The sequence below is a fragment of the Anas acuta genome, chromosome 5 (genome assembly GCF_963932015.1).
Source record: "Anas acuta chromosome 5, bAnaAcu1.1, whole genome shotgun sequence".
NCBI classification, from domain to species: Eukaryota; Metazoa; Chordata; class Aves; order Anseriformes; family Anatidae; genus Anas; species Anas acuta.
In genome coordinates this window covers 31,623,102-31,640,171 of record NC_088983.1, presented here as the reverse complement: position 1 = coordinate 31,640,171, position 17,070 = coordinate 31,623,102, and the positions used below count along the sequence as shown (strand labels likewise).

The following is a 17,070-nucleotide window of genomic DNA, read 5'->3' as shown; positions in this document are numbered from 1 at the left end:
GTGGTGGGGCCCCAAAGGGCTTTTGGGACCACAGTAGAGGTGACTGGGACCGAGGGACCCGCGGAACCCCACTGATGGTGAGTCGCAGAGCCACCGAGAGCCAGAGCCTCGTCACGAGCCCCAAAAGCACGAACTTGGCTGTGAGGCAAGCGGGTTTTTGAGCGCACATGCAAAACAACGGTGAAGAGACTGGTTGGGTAAGCTCCCGGGGCGGGCCCTGCCGCGGCCCCACACCCGCCACAGCACAGACGGCAACGCCGACCCCGCAGCGGGGTGCTCGGCTCCCCCGAAAGCACCCGGAGGGGCACGCGCCTGGCCGGGAGGGAGGATGCTGCAGGGCACCGGCCCTCCAGGGCCACCCAACAAGGTACGTGCCCGCCGCTCTCGCACACGTGTGGCTGTCCCCGCTGCAGGTTGTCATTGCGTTGAGGGGCTGTGGGTCCCACCAGGATGAGCTGGTGGCATCAGCCACCCTTTGGCATCCCCACAGCCAGCTCGTCCAGGTGGCAAGGGGCAGCTCGTGCTGGATGATGGGTCCGTCAGCAGCCAGCTCCTGGCCAGCTTTGGCCAAGCAGCTTTTCTGTCCCTCCCTAAATGTCCTCATGCCTCAGTGTCCCTGCTGTCAAAGGGACACCGCGGGCAGGGTGGCCCACGTGCGCTGCGGTGCCGCCAGCCACTCCCTGCCTGAACCGCCGGTGGCACCGGCAGCCACAGGTTCCCTGGGGACCTGCTTTTGGGGACAGGCACCCAGTGGGGCTGAGGGGACAACCTGCCCCTGGGCACGGAGGTCTCACAGGGGGACACGGCGTTAGTTGTGGCACAGAGGAGAGGACAGGGGTGCCTCCAGGGTGCGAGCCAGCTGCTGCTTTGGTGTGTGCACAGAGTTTTTTCATCCCCGCGTCGCTCCGGCTGTGGCCACATCTCTTTGGTTCTGCTCCAAATAGGAACGTTGTGCTGATTTGCTGCTGGTTTTCTTTCTAAGTGCCCCATCCTGAATGATTTTGTGGGGTTGCAGAGCCCCAGCTGCCCGCTTTGGGGGTGCGGAGGCATTGCCTGGGGGGTGTCCCCGAGTCCCTCGGAGCCTGGCATGGGGCCGCGAGCAAGCAGCAACTTGCACAGGGAGAGAACCGCCTGCTCCCGGGGCGGGGGGGATGTGATTCATGCGGGCTGGGAGCGCCCTGCCGAGCTCTGCTAACTCGGTGTACCCGTGGGGGTGGCACGAGGTGAGCATGGAGCTGGGAGCGGGGTCTCCTTAGGGCTGCAGACCCCAAAAAGGAAGGATCAGGTGTGATCCCCAAACTTATGAAGCTCCCCAGGGAGAAATGGAGAGGCGGGGGGGGAGTCATCGGTCCCGGGGCACGGTGCTGCGGTGGCCCTGGGGTTTTGGGGTTTGCAGCCACCAGCACCAGGGACCACATCAAAGCAGAGGGCAGGCTGCCTGGCCATAAAACGCTCTCCCGCCCAGAATAAGCCGCTGCTCCTGCTGACGGCGGCACATTCCTCCCTGCTCTTTTCCCCCTCCTACCGAAGCACAAAAGCTGCCGTCTGGAGCTGTCATCGCTGGGTGTTGCAAGCCCTGGCCAGCTCACCAGCTGCCAAACCCCAAGACGCTTCTGCCAGGCGGGGCCGGAGCGGGTGACGCTGAGCACCAAAGCCACCGCGGACACCACTCCAACCCCGTCCCGAGGCTGAGGACGTACACAGCTCAGTTCACGAGTGCGCGGCTCAGGGAAAGAATTTGGGCAGAGGGGAAAGCCGTGGTTTACGGCCTGGCACGAGACAAAGCCGTGGGGATTTCGGGAGCGTGCTGGGCTGGGGAAAAGCAGGCGTGCCCCCCAAGCTGGGGTCGGCCAGGGTGGCTGGGTGGGTGGGGCGAGCCTAATTAGTGCCTGTGCACGGCAGCAGCTGAGTCACCCCACATTCATTGCCTCCATGCGCACAGCCACCAGCCCGGCGGCGCTGAGCTGCCCCCTTTGTTGTTATATTTATTATTATTATTGTTGTTTAATTCCCCGGCTGATTTGAAAAGCAAAGCAGGGAGAGCCTGGCCCCTAATTACTGCCCCCTGTGGAGCCCCCTGGTGGGCCAGCCCTGCTCCCCAGCTGGGGTGGGGGGCATTTAGGGAGTGAGGGTCGGCGTTAAGGGGCTGCCTGGGACCTGGGGCTCTCCGAGGAGACGGCACATGGAGGTCTGAGGCTCACTGGCGGGACTGACCAGGGCTACAAGGAGGCTAGCTGGTGGTCCAGAACCCTTCTGAGCTGCCCTATGTGTGCCTGGGGCTCTCCAGGGGGGTCGCCTGGGGTTCTGGGATGGACTGGAGAGGCCATGGGGTGGTGCAGGTTTCACTGCTGGGTCCGTGCTGGGGTCTAGGGCTCGGCAGAGAGACCACACAAAGGTCTGCGGGTCAACAGGGAGGCTGCCCAGGGGTCGGGGGCTCTCTGAGGGTCAGCTGGCAGGACCACCTAGGGGTCCACATCTCAGCCCCGCTCAATGCAGGGGTCTGGGGCTTAATGGGGAGCTCCGGGGCTTACTGGTAGGGCAGCTGCTGAGGCTCTGGGGCTTAATGGGGAGCCTGCCAAGGGAGTCACGGTAGCCTGAGGCACGTCCTCCCCCAAACCCCTTTGGGGCAGCCTCCACACCCCTTACAACCTTGTCACCGTGAGGCCGCCCCTTGGCACCTCCACCTGTGGGCACCTCTCGGGGGGCCTCAATGGTGGCGGGGGGCTCGCGGCCACCTTGTCCTAAGCAGGGACGAGCGGCGGCCGCCGAGGCGTGGCGGCGGCGGGGCGGGCCGGGTGCCTCCCTACGGCTCAGGGAAGGCCCCGCCGCCGCCCTGCCGTGCTCACCTGCGTAGTAGGGCGGCCCCGCTCACCTCGGCCCCGCTCGCCGCCACCGCCACCATGCAGGAGACGAACAACTTCTTGCTCTCGGCCCTGCAGCCCGAGGCCGGCGTCTGCTCGCTGGCTTTGCCCTCCGACCGGCAGCTGGATGGCCGAGGCCGGGAGGCAGCCGAGGCCCAGAGGCTGCGCAGCGCCCGCGTCCAGGAGCAGGTCCGCATCCGAATGCTGCTGCGGGGGCAGGCGGCCGCCGCGCACCCCGAGGCCGCTGTGCTTGACCAGGTCGACGGCAGAGGTGGGAGACCGCCAGGTGGCTTTTTATTATTATTATTCTTTTGGAGGGGGGTGGGGGGTTCCCCTTCTCCCGTGCCCACACCTGCCCCACACCCCGGAGCAAAGAGGGTGAAGCCTGGGCTGGTTTCCCCCCGTGCCTCAGTTTCCCCCCACCCTGAGGGAAGTGGGGTCCCGCTCCCCGCTTTGTGCTCCCCGGGGATTGCGGGCTGTGCGCCTTCCCCGTCCCTGGGTTCTCAGCGGCGTCTCGCCTTGCTGGCCGGGCTCCAAGCGCCTCCATTTAACGTCTGAGCTCCTGGCCTCCGCCCTGTTGCTTCTCCCCATTGTGCCCTGGGCTGCGCTGCGGCGAGGGGAGAGCCCCCGCGGCACCCCTGGGCTCACCGAGGCTGGGTGTGGGTGTGGGTCACGCTCCCGTTGTGGCCACAGCGCTGGCAGGGTCTCCCTGTCCTCCTCCCTCGTGCCCCGTCCCTGGGACTGGCTTTTGGGGGCTCCCAGCTCTTGCCTTGCTCACCCCCCGAGCCCCAAAGCTGTCCCCGTTCCGACACCTGGTGGCACCCACGCCTCAGCACCGCTGCTGACGGCCACCCGGCGGGCTGTGGTGGCACGGCTCTGTGTCCCGCAGCAGGAGGCCATGACTAAGTGTCCCGGCTGGGGCACGGCAGGCTTCTCTGAGCGCAGATCCCAGCCCGGGTAAGGCCAAGGGGAGCCGTGCTGAGCCACCGTGTCCCTGCCAAGGTAGCAATTACTCCTCTCGCCGTCGGGGCACGATGAAAGGCAGGGAGGCCGTGGGAGGTGCGCTGTCTCCACGGCCTCTTCCTGCTCTCCGTGGCTGGAAGGCAGGCGCATCCCCAGTCCTCTGACTTGCTCATCCCTCTTGCCACTGCCCTGGCACCACGGCAACTCCCAGTGGGGCTCTGCTACCCCTAGGGCAGCAGGGTAGGGGGGCTGCATCGGTCCCAGACTGCCCAAATGCCTCCCCGTTTGCTTGGATGTGCGCACACCCCTCACCACCTCCACCCTCCATCCCGCAGGCGGTCACTATGGCACGACCCTGCGCCCGTCCTTCAGCTCCCGCTCCCAGAGCAATGGCTTGGACTCCAAAAGCTCGGTACGTACTGGGGGGCTCGCCATCCGCCCCTGCACTGGGACCCATCTCCCAGTCAGCCGGGGATGCCCAGCCTCTAGCTGTAGCTTTTCTAGTTGCAACTTAGCACCGAGGGGGCTCTTGGCTCTGTTCTTCCCTCTGCTCGTGGTGGGGATGGAGGGGACAGGCTCACGGCCATCCTCCCTTAACCCTGTGCTCCCCGCCCTGCAGATGTATCAGTCGATGGCCAAGAAAGATTTTGGCACACTCAAGGGCAGCAGCTGGTCCTCGCGGTCAGCGGTGGACCTCACACCGCACAAACGCATGGCGACCATCAGCAACGGGGGCATAGCGAAGGGCCGGGCCTACGGCACCGGCTACGCCATGTCGCAGGCTGCCAACACCTCCCCGCGGCCCAGCTCCTTCCACGAGCGCAACTACCGGGCTCGGCAGAGCTTCGACACGCTGTCGCTGCGCTCCCTGCGGCTGGCTGACGGGCCGCTGCCGCCCACCGCTGCGGACGACCGCTACAGCGTCATCTCGGATCAGCTGGACCCCATGGGCCACCGCTCCCTCTACAAGAGCCAAGGCAACGGTGGCTTCACCCGCTCGTACACCTTCGAGAGGCAGATGAGCGCTGGCTCCAACGCCAAGAGCTCCTCCGACTGGATGGATGGCGCCGAGGTGCCCCAGAGCCGCACCATCCGGGCGCCGGCCATGCGCACGCTGCAGCGCTTCCAGAGCAACAACCGCTCCCGGCTCAGCACCAGCTCCTTCGGCAGCATCCAGCCGTCCTCGCAGGCGGGCATCGGGGGCTCCTACATGGGCATGGTGGAGCACAGCTCCCGCGCGCCCTCCGTGCGCAGCCTGGCCGAGTCCAGCCACCACCTCCAGGACCAACGCGGCATGGAGATGTACAATGGGCACAGCACGCTGCTCACCCAGCAGTCAGGAGGGTGAGTGCTGAGCAGATGAGTCCTTTGTGTCTTCCTTAGGCACTTGGCTGGTTCAGGGCAAAACCCTCCAGCCCTCCTGGCATCGCCTTGTTGCGAGGGAAGCAGGAGAGGTGAGGTGGTTGGTAGGATTCAGCCCCATAGCGAGGTACCACGGTGCGGGGTGGCCTCTAAGTGCCTTTATCTCCTCTGCGTGCCTTTATCTCCTGCCAGCAGCCCATCCTGAGATGTGAGGGTGGGAAGATTCTCACTCAGCCACAGGAAGGAGTGTGATGGATTGGCTGGTCTTGGAGATGTGGGACGTGGTGGGGAGCAGAGGTAGAAGACCCTCGGGGGATGCCCTGCCTGGGCTCTTCCTCATCTGCCTGTGGCTTCCAGGTTTGACGACATCGACCTGCCCTCCGCAGTGAAATACCTGATAGCCACTGACCCCAACCTGCAGGTCCTGGGTGCTGCCTACCTCCAGCACAAATGCTACAGCGACAGCAACGCCAAGAAGCAGGTGGGCACCTGTGAGCCATAGGGGACGGGGCTGTCCTTGCTTCCATCGGGTCCCCTGCTCCTCTCTGCTGTCATGGGGCGCTCCTGGAGGGGTGAAAGAGGTGGAAGGAGCCCCAGACCCCAAGCGAAAGGGAGAGGGGCTTGGCCTCTCAACCCATCTGGCCTCTCCCCTCGCAGGCCCGCAGCCTCCAGGCCATGCCCAAGCTGGTGAAGCTCTTCAACAGCCCCAACCAGGAGGTGCAGCGCCACGCCACTGGCGCCATGCGCAACCTCATCTATGACAACGCCGAGAACAAGCTGGCGCTGGTGGAGGAGAACGGCATCTACGAGCTCATGAGGACGCTGCGGGAGCCCGATGACGAGCTCCGCAAGAACGTCACAGGTCAGAGATGGCCACGGGGGCAGGCAGGGGTCCTCCTGGCGTGGAGGTGGGTCTGGTCCACCCCCGCCTTGGTGGGGACAACTTCTTTGCATTGTCAGCACCCAGCTGGGTGGTCTCCCCCGCCACGAGCTGTCCTGTTGCTGTGCCTGGCTGTGGGTGGCCCGTGTGAGCCCTGGGGAGGTGGGTCAGGGTGGGCATGCTCTCCAGCCGTCCCCAGGTCTGAGGATCCCTCTCCTCTGTGCAGGGATCCTGTGGAATCTCTCCTCCAGCGACAACCTGAAGGATCGCCTGGCTCGGGACACGCTGGAGCAGCTCACAGACCTTGTGCTGGTCCCCCTCTCTGGGCTGGGTGGCTCGGGCGTCATCCAGCAGAACCCCTCCGAGGCAGAGATCTTCTACAACTCCACGGGCTTCCTCAGGTACCTGCTCCACTCCTGCTGAGGGTAGAGGTCCCTAGGGCTTGTTTCTGGGGTCCCAATCCCTTGCAGCTCTGGTGCATCAAGGCAAAGTGTTGTTAGCCCCATGGCTTTAGCTGCCTTCCCCGCAGAGTTGGGGCACCAGGAGGTGGTGGTCAGGGGAAGGCCCCTTCTTGCTGTGATGGATCCCTGTTCCCCCTGCAGGAATCTCAGCTCTGCCAGCCAGCAGACCCGGCAGAAGATGCGCGAGTGCCACGGGCTGGTGGATTCCATGATCCACTACGTGAACAGCTCCCTGGAGGTGGGCAAGTCGGAGGACAAGGTGAGCCCCGGGATTTGCTCTGGGTATGTCCAAGCTTACTGGGCACAGCGGGGTGCTGCCAGCGTTGGTGCCATTGGTGTGACTCTGGCCATGGATCTCAGTAGGGACCCCCTGTGACTGCCCCCCAGGGGATGTGCTCATGCTCCATGCTCTCCAGGACTGACCCCTCCATGCCCCGTTTCTCTCCCCAGAGCGTGGAGAATGCAGTCTGCGTCCTGCGAAACCTCTCCTACCGCCTGTACGACGAAATGCCCCCCTCCTCCCTCCAGCGCCTGGAGGGCCACCGCAGGAACAACGGTGGCACCATGACGGGGGAGCTAGTGGGCTGCTTCAGCCCCCAGAGCAAGAAAGCACGTGAGGTCAGTGGCAGGGAGAGGGCGATTTTGGGGAGGGGGTCACCCTTTTTGTGCTGTGCCAGCCGCATCATCTGGGGCAGGGAAGCAGCTGGGGGATGTGATGACAGCGGGGTGGAGGTGGACGCTGGCCTTGGCTGCTGGGTGGGACAGACGGGTGAGCTCAGCAGAGGGTGAATCAGATGGCACTTGCGTGTGGCAATGGGTGCCAGCCCTCCCCACGCCGAAGGGTGTGACCTGCCAGGTCCCTGTCAGGTCCTGGAGGTGCCCGTGCACACGGGGGGATGCCAAGGGCAAGGGGCACTGCGGAGGGGACACCCCTTTAGGTCTAACACTGCACCCCATCCCCATCCCCGCAGCACTACCTGAACGCGGACATCGTCACCTTCACAGAGGTCTCCAAGGACCCCAAGGGCATGGAGTGGCTCTGGAACCCGCAGATCGTGGGCATCTACAACCGGCTGCTGCAGCGCTGCGAGCTCAACAAGCACACGACCGAGGCGGCCTCGGGTGCCCTGCAGAACATCACTGCTGGGGACCGCAGGGTGAGGACACATGAGGGGAATGTCCCCTGGGCTTGTCCCGTCTCGCTGGGCTGTTCCTGCTGGTCACTGGGGGGACGTGGCCACCACGCTCCTCACCAGCCCGGTCATCTGGCCACGCTGGGCAAGGAGAGGAGGAGGAGGAATGGGGTGGGAAGAGGTGGGTGCCTGGTGGTCCTAACGGGTGTCTCCACCGCGTGTTTTTGCCCCCGCAGTGGGCGGGCGTGCTGAGCCGGCTGGCCCTGGAGCAGGAGCGCATCCTGAACCCCGTCCTGGACCGCGTGCGCACCGCCGACCACCACCAGCTGCGCTCGCTGACGGGGCTCATCCGCAACCTGTCCCGCCACGCGCGCAACAAGGACGAGATGTGTGAGTGCCAGGGAGGGCCGGGCAGGGCTGGGGCTGGACGCTCTCCACCCTTTTTGATCCTCGGTTTGGCCTCTGGTTACCTGCGGGCGTGTCTCAGCACCTTCCTGCCTGCTGAGCTCACAGCTAGAGGCAGGCAGAGTGCTGGCATGCGAGGTGTCCTCCCTGTTCCCCAAACGTCTCCTGTGTGCTCTGCTCTGCCTCAGCCCCGCCATCTCACTTGATTTGTCCTTGTCACACCTCCCCCGGGGCTTTGACATGTTGCCTTTGCCCCCCAGCAACCAAGGTGGTCAGCCACTTGATTGAGAAGCTGCCGGGGAGCGTTGGGGACAAGGCACCTCCTGCTGATGTTATCGTGAACATCATCGCCGTGCTCAACAACCTGGTGGTGGAGAGCCCCATGGCGGCCCGCGACATCGTCTACTTCGATGGCCTCAGGAAGCTCTTCTACATCAAGAAGAGAAGGGACAGGTGGGAGCTCCCTCTCCCAGCTTGGACCTGGGGGCCCGTCCTGCTCTTCCCCTCCTTCCCCTGCTCCAGCGAGGTGGACGAGGCTCACAACCAGCCTCCCTTCCCTTCCCTTGGTGTTGGGAATCCCCAGAGCAGCACAGAGTGGCCTCAAGGCTGGCCTCCATCCCTTTACAGCCTCCTTGGGACACCCCATGGTGGGGTTGCCCGTTGCTGCAGCCACCCAGCCCGTTGTGGTGGGCCCCAGCCTGTAGTCTTCTGCCTCTTTCCCCCAAATCCTTGGCCCTCCTGGGGTGGCATCCGTGGGCTGGTGGGCACCACCCTGTGCCTGGTGGCACCCAAAAACTCATCGCAGCCTCTCTCTGCTCCAGCTCGGACAACGAGAAGTCCTCCAGAGCGGCGGCCAGCCTCCTGGGCAACATGTGGCAGTACACCAAGCTCCACCGGGACTTCAAGGTGGTACGTACCTCCCTCCTGCGGGGTCCTGGGGTATAGCTCAAGGGAGCCAGGGCCATGGGCTTCACCCTGGAAAACCGAGCCACCCAGATGCAGCCGGGCACATGGCTTGCTCAGCCTCTCTGCCTTTGCCTCCTAAAGAGGTGGGGACATCCCCACGGCATCGTCCCCTTGGTGGCAGGCGCCTAGAGGGGTGGGGACAGCGGTGTCCCCGCGGTGTGTGACGGGTGGCCTGTTCTCTTGCAGAAGGGGTACCGGAAGGAGGACTTCCTCAGCCTGTAAGGACAAACCCTGAGAGAAGGGACTGCACAGCCCTCGCTCTCCCTGCTGGGATGCTCCTCGCTGCCTCCTGTGCCCTGGGGAAGCTGCTCGCCACAGGACCCTGCTGCGTAGCGTAGTCCCCGGCTGCTCCTTGCACCCCTCGTGCCTGCACCCCTCTGCTGGGCGCCCTGTCCCTGGGCTGGAGACGCAGGTGCTGCAAAGCCCCCCCCTCCCTCCTTCCTGCGCCAATTCAAGCTCGTCTCGTGGCTTGGCCGAGGAGCAGAAGCTCTGGGGAGGCTCCTGCAACGCAGTGCTGGTGGCGAGGGGGGCTTTTGAGGGAGTTCCTCTTCCAGCTCCCCCCCACTAATAGGGCCGAGCTCCCCAAATTGCAGCGTGCCAAGTGCCTGTGCCACCGGTCCTGCCCTGGCTGTATGGGGACGGGGCTTTGCACAACGCAGGGAGCCTGGGGAGGGGGCAAGGTGGCTGCTGTTGGCTGCCCAGATTTTCCAAGGAGCTGGGACCGGCTTCGGAGCTGTGGTTCTCAGTCCTCCCTTTGCTGGGGGCTCCACCTGGAGCTGTGCCTGAGGCTGCCCATGCCCCTGCTGCGGGAAGATGGGCTGTCCCCATCCCTGCACCCCACAGGGACCATTTGGGGCACTGCTGCTGCTCTGTTAAGGGCTTGGGGTTGGGGCTGGTGCTGCGTAAGCAGGATCTGGGCAGGGCCAGACAGCTCGTGTTTGCTGGGCGGCGTCTCCCCATGGGGTGGGGAGATGCCCTCAGTGCCCGGCGCGGGCTGGCGCCAGCGTGGGTCCAAAGCTCACTTTGCAGAGGCAGAGGCCGGGTTGGGGTGTGCGGGGAAGGGCTGGGGGTCGCTTGGGTCTGCCAGGGGGTTTGGGGCTGGTAGGGGGAGCCCTGCGCTTGGGGTGTGCCGCGCGCCCTGTCTGGGAAACGGGGTAGAGTATAGGTACAGGGGGTGGGGGCAGGCAAGGAGGGGGGAGAGCAGGCAGCGCTGCCAGGAGGGGCTGCAGCAGCCCCCGATGCGGCTGTCCTGGCACGCCTGGGCCCAGCGAGGTCCAGGGGATCTGTTTGTCTCCCCTGCTCTCCGTGTCCAAGCTCCCCGAGCACTGTGTATCCCCGAAATAAAGGCCTTGAACAACAGCCCTGCGCCTGCTGGAGGGGAGGAGAGGGCCCGCGGGGTGCTGGCGTGGGGGAGCTTGGCCCTGCGGTGCCATCACGCTCATCCTCTTTGGGACACCAGTGCCACCCGTGTCCCTGCAGACAGACCAGGGCTGCTCCAAGCAGCAGCGTTTTATTGCCACTGGGATTCGGGTGCTGCAGCTGGCGGTGCTGCAGCTGCTCCCAGCGGTTTTCCAGCCCAGGCCACAGGGGGCGTGAAGGGAAAAGGGACAGAAGTGCACGCTGCTTCTTGGAGGGCATCGCCAATCCCCAAATTTGTCCGTTAGGTGGGAAAAATGTCCCTTCCACCCGTGGCAAGGGAGGGGGACCCAGCACTCAAGGGTGCCCAGGTCCTGCGGTGGTTTTCAAGCAGAGAACGCGCTGCCAGAAGGAGCCAGCTCCTCTCTTCCCAGTGCTGGTCCAGCCACAGCACTTGGGATCCTCCAGCTGCAACCTGGCTCCATGCAGTCCTGCGGAGCAGGGGGGCACCCCGTTTCCCCATCGTGGCCCTGCTCAGATGTCATCCTCCGTCACCAGGCAGTAGAAGTCTGTGCGGGCGCCGTAGTTGCGCGAGCCCAGGTCTGAGATGTCGATCTCGGCTCTGTGCCCGTCCCTCTGCTGCGTGTCCTCCGGCGGGCCGGCGGCCAAAGCTGCGGGCACCCCGAGGCTGCTGACGTGGGGAGGTGGGGGTCCTCTGAAAAGGTATCCACGGAGGCCTGGAAGGAGTTGGGGAGATGGGTTAGGTGTTGGGGAAGTGGCTCAAGCCAACGTTACCACTACAGCAGTGTAAATGTAGCCCAAAGGGGCAAGCTGTGAGGCTGGCCCCATTCTGAGCAGCCCCTCTGACCCCCCCAACCCACTGGCACAGGCTCAAAAGGATCCTTCAGGGCCCTGCCAATAAAATTAACACCTCTGTACCCCAGGGCTAGCAAACTTCTGCCCTTGTGCATCTCACAGAGAGACAGCAGGCAGGTGACCCCTAGCACGTGTCTGCCCGTCCCCAGCACATCTGTCCCCAGTGGGAGAGGAGGTGGAGGACACAAACCTGCACCCAGGTCTCCGTCGGGGTGGGGGTCCCCACGGCTGTCCAGGTAGCTGCTGTGCAGGATCAGCATGGGGTCCTTGTCCTCCTGCAGCTGGGTCTGCGGGTCCCCCATGGTCCTCTGGAAGGACACCTTGCGGGGCAGGGCCAGGCACAGCTCTTTCCAGAAGTCCGATGACGGGGTCTGCGTGGGGTAAGAAGGGACCCAGTTGAATTAGGACTGCAGCAAAGCCCAGCCCAGCCCGTGTGGGGCTGTGGCAGGCTCTGTGGGGTTCGGCTCTCTCTCTCTGGAGCTGGGAGCTCAGCCAAGGTGAGAGCTGTGCTCCCGGCATGGCAGCGTGCCCGCATGGCGGCAGAGAAACCGGCCCAACCTGCTGCATGCAGCTCATGGCCCGGCCCTGAGACGTGAGCAGCCACGGCAGCATGGGGACAAAGTTTTGCTGCTTCGGCTGGGGGACGCCCCGGAGCAGGACAGGGCTCCTGATCACTGAGTGTACGCAAAATGGGGCGCTTTTATCCAAAAGGGGGGTGCTGGCAGGGTGGGACCTCGCTCTTACCATGGAGCCAGCACGCCACACCAGCAAGGTCACCAGGTTCCTGTGCTGCTTCAGCAGGCTGATGGCAGGGTGCGTGATCTCCCGGTACTGGCTCTCGAAGACGATGAAGATGGGTTTCTTGGAGAGCTCCAGCAACCTCCAAAGGCCTTCCCTGTGAGTCAGGCGTGGGGCAGGAGGGTGAGGGCCCACTGCCTCCTCTCCCCGAGGAGCTGACAGGAGCAGGTTCATACCTGAAGCTGCTGTTGCACCAGTCTTGCTCCAGATAGGCCACGGAGAGGACTACGATGAGGCGCCGGCACCGACTTACGTTCATGATCAGGTCGGCTGATGGCTCTGTGTGGGAGAGAGACAAGCAGCTCAGCCCTTCCCCTGTCCCCTCTTGGTTTCCAAGCCCAGGCATCCCTCTGCCCAGCCCCACAGAGGGCTGGGTGGGCATCAGCTGGGTGCCTACCAGCGTTGGGCAGGATGTTCTGCTCGTCCAGGAAGAGCTTGTAGCCATAGCGGTTCTCCAGCTGTGGCTTCACGATGAAGTGGACGAACTTGCGGTCATCCGGGGCGGTGGCGTGGGACACGTAGGCATCATACAGCTTCCCGTCTGGGGAGGCAGTGACCATGGGGAAAAGGGGAGCCTATCTTGGGGTGGGGGCTTTGCACATTGCTGAGCCCCTGGCCCAGGGGAGGCTTGTCCTAAGGGGGGCACCATGTCCTCTACGCCCTTCTCACCGTTTATCTCCAGCTCGCCGTAGCGGTTCCTGTACCAGAGGAGCACGCTCAGGCGGCACCTGACGTAGAGCCCCGCCAGCAGCACCAGGAGGGCCAGGACCATGAGGGCTGCCAGCACCGCACTCACGTGCCCCGCGGCCTCTGCAAGGATGGGGAAGGGGACAGTGAGCGGTCAGTGGCTCCAGATGCAGGCTTCTGGGTTTAATGTATGGTGCTCTGCACCCCAACATGCAGCCGTGTCCCCAGCGCCTGCTTTGTGATACCCATGGGGCTGCTGCGGCCACCCCCCGTGACCACCCTCCTCCTGGGTGTCCTTTCTTTGTCCCCTGCCCTGTCCCCACCAGAACTTGGTCCCCATGTGCCCCTACCCTCTCGCCGCAGGGTGAAGGTGGCCGTGGCGTTGCTGACCCAGCAGGCAAACACCCCGAAGTCAGCGTCATGCGTGAGGTTGACCTGCAGGACGGTGGCGAGGAGGTGCTCCGAGGCATTTTGGCCAAACCTGGAGAGAGAAGGAGCTCCCGTGGGTTGGGCAACCCAGACAGACAGGCAGACAGACGTACCCTGGGGCAGGCTCCTTACCAAGTGGTGTCTTGGCTGCTCTCGCTGCCCAGCCACTGCCCGTCTTTGGTCCAGGAGGAGACAGGCTTGCAGTGCTCGGTGGCTGCCCAGCGCACGGTGCAGTTCAGGGCTATCCGGCTCCCCAGCGCCAGCACCAGTGTCTCATTAGCAGCAGGCGCAAGAAGTTCAGGAGGCACGCTGCAAAGGGCTGGGGGCACAGTGGGAAGGGGGTTTCAGAGGGGAAAGCCATCAAGGATACACCTTCCAGCAGTGTGGAAAGCACGACAGCCCCGTAGCCAGCCCAGCTCCCCCGGAAAAACAAGCTCAGCCGCCGGGGTCTGGCAGCAAGCACCGATTGCAGCTGCGCTGCAGCAGGCTGGGCCGGTTTTTGGGGCTTGGACAGCCCCTCACCCACCCCCCAAGCAACAAGCAGGACCTCCGCCATGCCCAAGGAGCACGGGGTCCTCCCCAGCTGAAAATATGTGAAAAGTTTCATTTCGCAGCCTACCTGCCATGGTCAGGAGAGATCAGCTCCTGGCATTGCTGGCGGGCCACCCGTGGCAGGAGGGCCCCTGCGGCGTGCCGTCTGCCGGGGGGGGCAAAGTTCTCCTGCCGCTGCCACCACTGCCGCGGGGCAGACTGGGGCTGGGAGAGATGAGAAACAGTTCCGTGAGCACTGGGTGCTCTTTCCTGGGTTGGCACAACGCTGGGCAAGTGCCCTATTCCCCCCCTGCAGCAGTTGGGGTCACGGGGTGGTGGGTGCCACCATGGGGCGAAGCGAAAGCACAGCCACTAAGTCACCTGCTCTGGCTGCACAGTGCTAACTCACAGCCTGCAAATTCCTGGTCAGGAGGCGATTAATGACCAACTAAGGGCTGTGGGGCATTAAAAACGTGACTTTGGGACAATGTTCCACCAGCTAAAACCAGCCAGAGGCCACGATCTGAACACAGCCACTCGTCGGGGTGTGCAAGCGGGGGACCCTCCTCCGTGCCGCACGGCTTGGCCACGGTGCTGCTTCCAGCCCAAGGTGCCCATTGAGATTGCAAATTAAGCCACGGGGTGGTTTATTTATAGCAGCACGGGCTCCCTATCTCGTGAGCTTTCATACCGTTGAGCTAATCTAAATGGGTGCAGTGCTCCTGGCCACGTTAGGAGGCTTGGTGCGGTGCTGCCCCGTGGCCGTGCCCGGGGAGAGGCGCAGCCACACAACATGCCCTGCGTGTTTAGGGTCTTGGGGACCAGCCCCCGGCTGGCATCGCACGACCAGAGGCTGCAATCAACCCAGGGGAAGAAAGGGAACCAAGGAGGACACCCCGCACCCTGCTGATAGCTCACAGAGGCACCAGGAGCAAACGGTGAAGCAGAGCCTGGCGGTGGGGCTGGGCTCCTCTGTCCCAAGACGCCCGCAGAGCCCCCAGGGCGGGTGTTGTGCCTGCCGGGGCTGATGTGGGAATAGCAAGGACGTCACGTTGTTGGTGTTTCTGCCAGGCAGCGCGACCGTAAACACACCCAGCATAACTGCTGGGGCCAGCAGGGGTAAAAATCCTCCTTGGCTGCCTCTTTGCCCCAGCCCTTCACCACTCAAACTGGTTTTGAAATGATCAAACCCAGTTTGTCCCCAGAGAAGCCATGCTGGGACGCTGCTGGGAGTGGGGACGGAGGCACCTTGCTTCCCTTTGGCACAGAGGCCCTGGTGCCAGGTGAAGTTGGGGATCAAGGTACACAGGAAACACTTGAGCAGCTGAACAATACCTGAAATATTAACTGGGTGTCTCCGTGATTAACTGGGTTTCTCCATGATAGAAGAGCAAGAGCTGGAGATGAGCCCCCCTCCCCTACCTGGCTGTATTGGGGTGCCGTGGGGCTTTCCCTGCCTGGTGGGATGCTCAGCCTGCACTTCGTCCAGCCCAGATAGGTCACTCTCACATCATTTCATCACTGCAAATATTAAGTCCCATCAAAATGTGGGCTTGCCAGAGAGCCGAGGGAAGCCCTCGATGCCTCCCTAGTCCCATGGGGAGGGACAGCTGGGGCTCCTTTGTTCTGGGGCCCAAAATGAGTGCCCAGAGGGCAGCTCAGTGTAGGGCTGGAGGAGGAGCACAGGGCAACGTGTAGCACGCTCCCATTTCCTATGTCTTGGGATAAGGAACAGGCCGGATTTGTAGCAATCTGAGCTCAATGGTTGGGCTGTGGCATCCCCCCAGAGCAAAGCCATGGAGAGAGCAAGATGAGCAGGGAAGCATGGCAGCAGAGGAGCAAGCAGCAAAGATGGAAGCTGTCTGGGGAGCCAGAGGAGGGCGGTGGGGCTTGTGGGGAGAGGACAAGACCCTACAGACCCTGTCCGAGACAACCTTGACGCGGAAAGGGAAGCAGCGGAGAGCTGCATTTACCTTCAGGAGCTTCCTCAGGCTGTGGGCTCCCTGCCAGCTGCCTCCCTCCTGCGCTGCTTGAGCCGACTGGACCTGCCGGACCAGTGCTTGCTGGAGTTTTTTTTTCTCCTTTTTTTTTTTTTTTTTATTTATTATTTTCCCCCCTCCCCGGTTCAGCCCGTGCCCTTTGCTGGGTTCCCCTGCCGCCCCAATCGCTGGGCGCCAGGCCTGCAGGAGGAGTTGGCCGTCCCTCCCTCCCTCCTGCTGCTCCACCTCCACCTGAACCTGTTGGAGAAAAAAAAAATAACTTTGGCATTATGGGAGGGGAAAAAAGACGGAAAAAAAAAAAAGGAGGGAGAAAAAAGGAGAAGGAAGGCAAGCCGTGCACCCTGCCAACCAAGCAGCCCCCGGGGATTTGGGTGCATGCAGGAGGAAATTCCCCCCGGCTCCCTGTGGCTGGAAAAGCCCGTGGAGGCGTTGGGATGAGGCAAAACCTGCACCCACCGGTAACACCGGCTCCCCAGGCCACAGAGGGGAGGTCACAGGCACTGACTTGATGCCCAGGGTGCATTTTGGGGACAGGGTTTGCAGAGCACCCAGAAAGTCGGTGCTTTGGGGCTCCATCAAGGTGAGGTACTGATGGCGGGGCGCAGACATGGCCAGGAGGGTGGCAGCTGTGCCCGAAGGATCTCTGCAGGAACAAGTGGGTAATGTGGGGTCAGCTTGCAGTGGGGAACCGGGGCTGGGTGAGACGTGGCTGCTGATGAGCAGCAGGTGACAGCTGTGATATGTCCCAAGGAGGTAAATATTAGAGCTGCGGCACGCGCAGGCACGGGTTATGTTTGTAGCTGCGGTGATATTTGGTGCAGTGAATGACCACTGTAAGGACATTGCAGTCCTGACCTGCTGCCTGAGGACCTGGCTGTGCCCGAGAGCACCAAAATCAGTGTCTTCAGTGAGGTCATCACACAGTTTGGGGCTGAAAAGGGAAGAAAAGCGCCTATTTCCTCTTGAAACACCCTGCTCCCGTGGAGAGTGATGGTGGTGGGAGCGGTAAGAACTGCTGGGTGTCTCTCACCGCTGGACTTTCCTAGAAATAAATTAATACAGCGACCACCAGGCAGCATCGTGGCACGAGAAGGGCAGAAACTGGGGACAGTTCTGGCTTCTGGGGGATTTTGGTGGGACGGCTGTGTGGCAGGGATGCACAGAGGCAGGAAGATGTAGGGAGAGGGTGTCATGGCTCCAGCGCTTCACCTGCTGGTTGTTCTTTTTTTTTTCTATGTTTTAAGTGTGTTTTTTGTTTGTTTGTTTGTTTGTTTTTACTTTTCCTTTCAAAATGCATATATAGCTTTTTTTTTTAATTAAATTTTATTTATTTATTTTTTAAAAGGCTTTTCTAGGGTCTTC

General features: G+C 63.0%; 2 protein-coding genes across 4 annotated transcripts; one reads left to right on the top strand and one right to left on the bottom strand.

Annotated features, from left to right (window-relative positions):
- Nucleotides 1-214: 214 nt before the first annotated feature.
- PKP3 (plakophilin 3) lies at nt 215-10,388 on the top strand. Of its 3 annotated transcripts, none has more exons than XM_068683699.1 (14): nt 215-367; nt 2,940-3,147; nt 4,160-4,236; nt 4,444-5,168; nt 5,544-5,667; nt 5,844-6,048; nt 6,293-6,467; nt 6,669-6,786; nt 6,978-7,145; nt 7,499-7,684; nt 7,897-8,050; nt 8,326-8,518; nt 8,887-8,974; nt 9,218-10,388. In XM_068683699.1, exons 1-14 carry the CDS (start codon nt 329-331, stop codon nt 9,251-9,253), a joined length of 2,496 nt encoding a protein of 831 aa, XP_068539800.1. In that variant the 5' UTR covers nt 215-328; the 3' UTR covers nt 9,254-10,388. The 3 variants fall into 3 exon arrangements, with proteins under 3 accessions (XP_068539800.1, XP_068539801.1, XP_068539799.1); XM_068683700.1 differs by having other exon boundaries at nt 216-367; nt 2,940-3,132; XM_068683698.1 differs by lacking the exon at nt 215-367 and having other exon boundaries at nt 2,742-3,147.
- Nucleotides 10,389-10,525: 137 nt separating this feature from the next.
- On the bottom strand, nt 10,526-15,883 carry SIGIRR (single Ig and TIR domain containing). Its single transcript, XM_068683717.1, has 10 exons — nt 15,682-15,883; nt 13,797-13,933; nt 13,310-13,496; nt 13,099-13,229; nt 12,731-12,871; nt 12,459-12,602; nt 12,238-12,340; nt 12,008-12,158; nt 11,454-11,634; nt 10,526-11,124 (listed from the first exon to the last, which is right to left on the bottom strand). Exons 2-10 carry the CDS (start codon nt 13,801-13,803, stop codon nt 10,922-10,924), a joined length of 1,248 nt encoding a protein of 415 aa, XP_068539818.1. The 5' UTR covers nt 13,804-13,933; nt 15,682-15,883; the 3' UTR covers nt 10,526-10,921.
- Nucleotides 15,884-17,070: the final 1,187 nt, after the last annotated feature.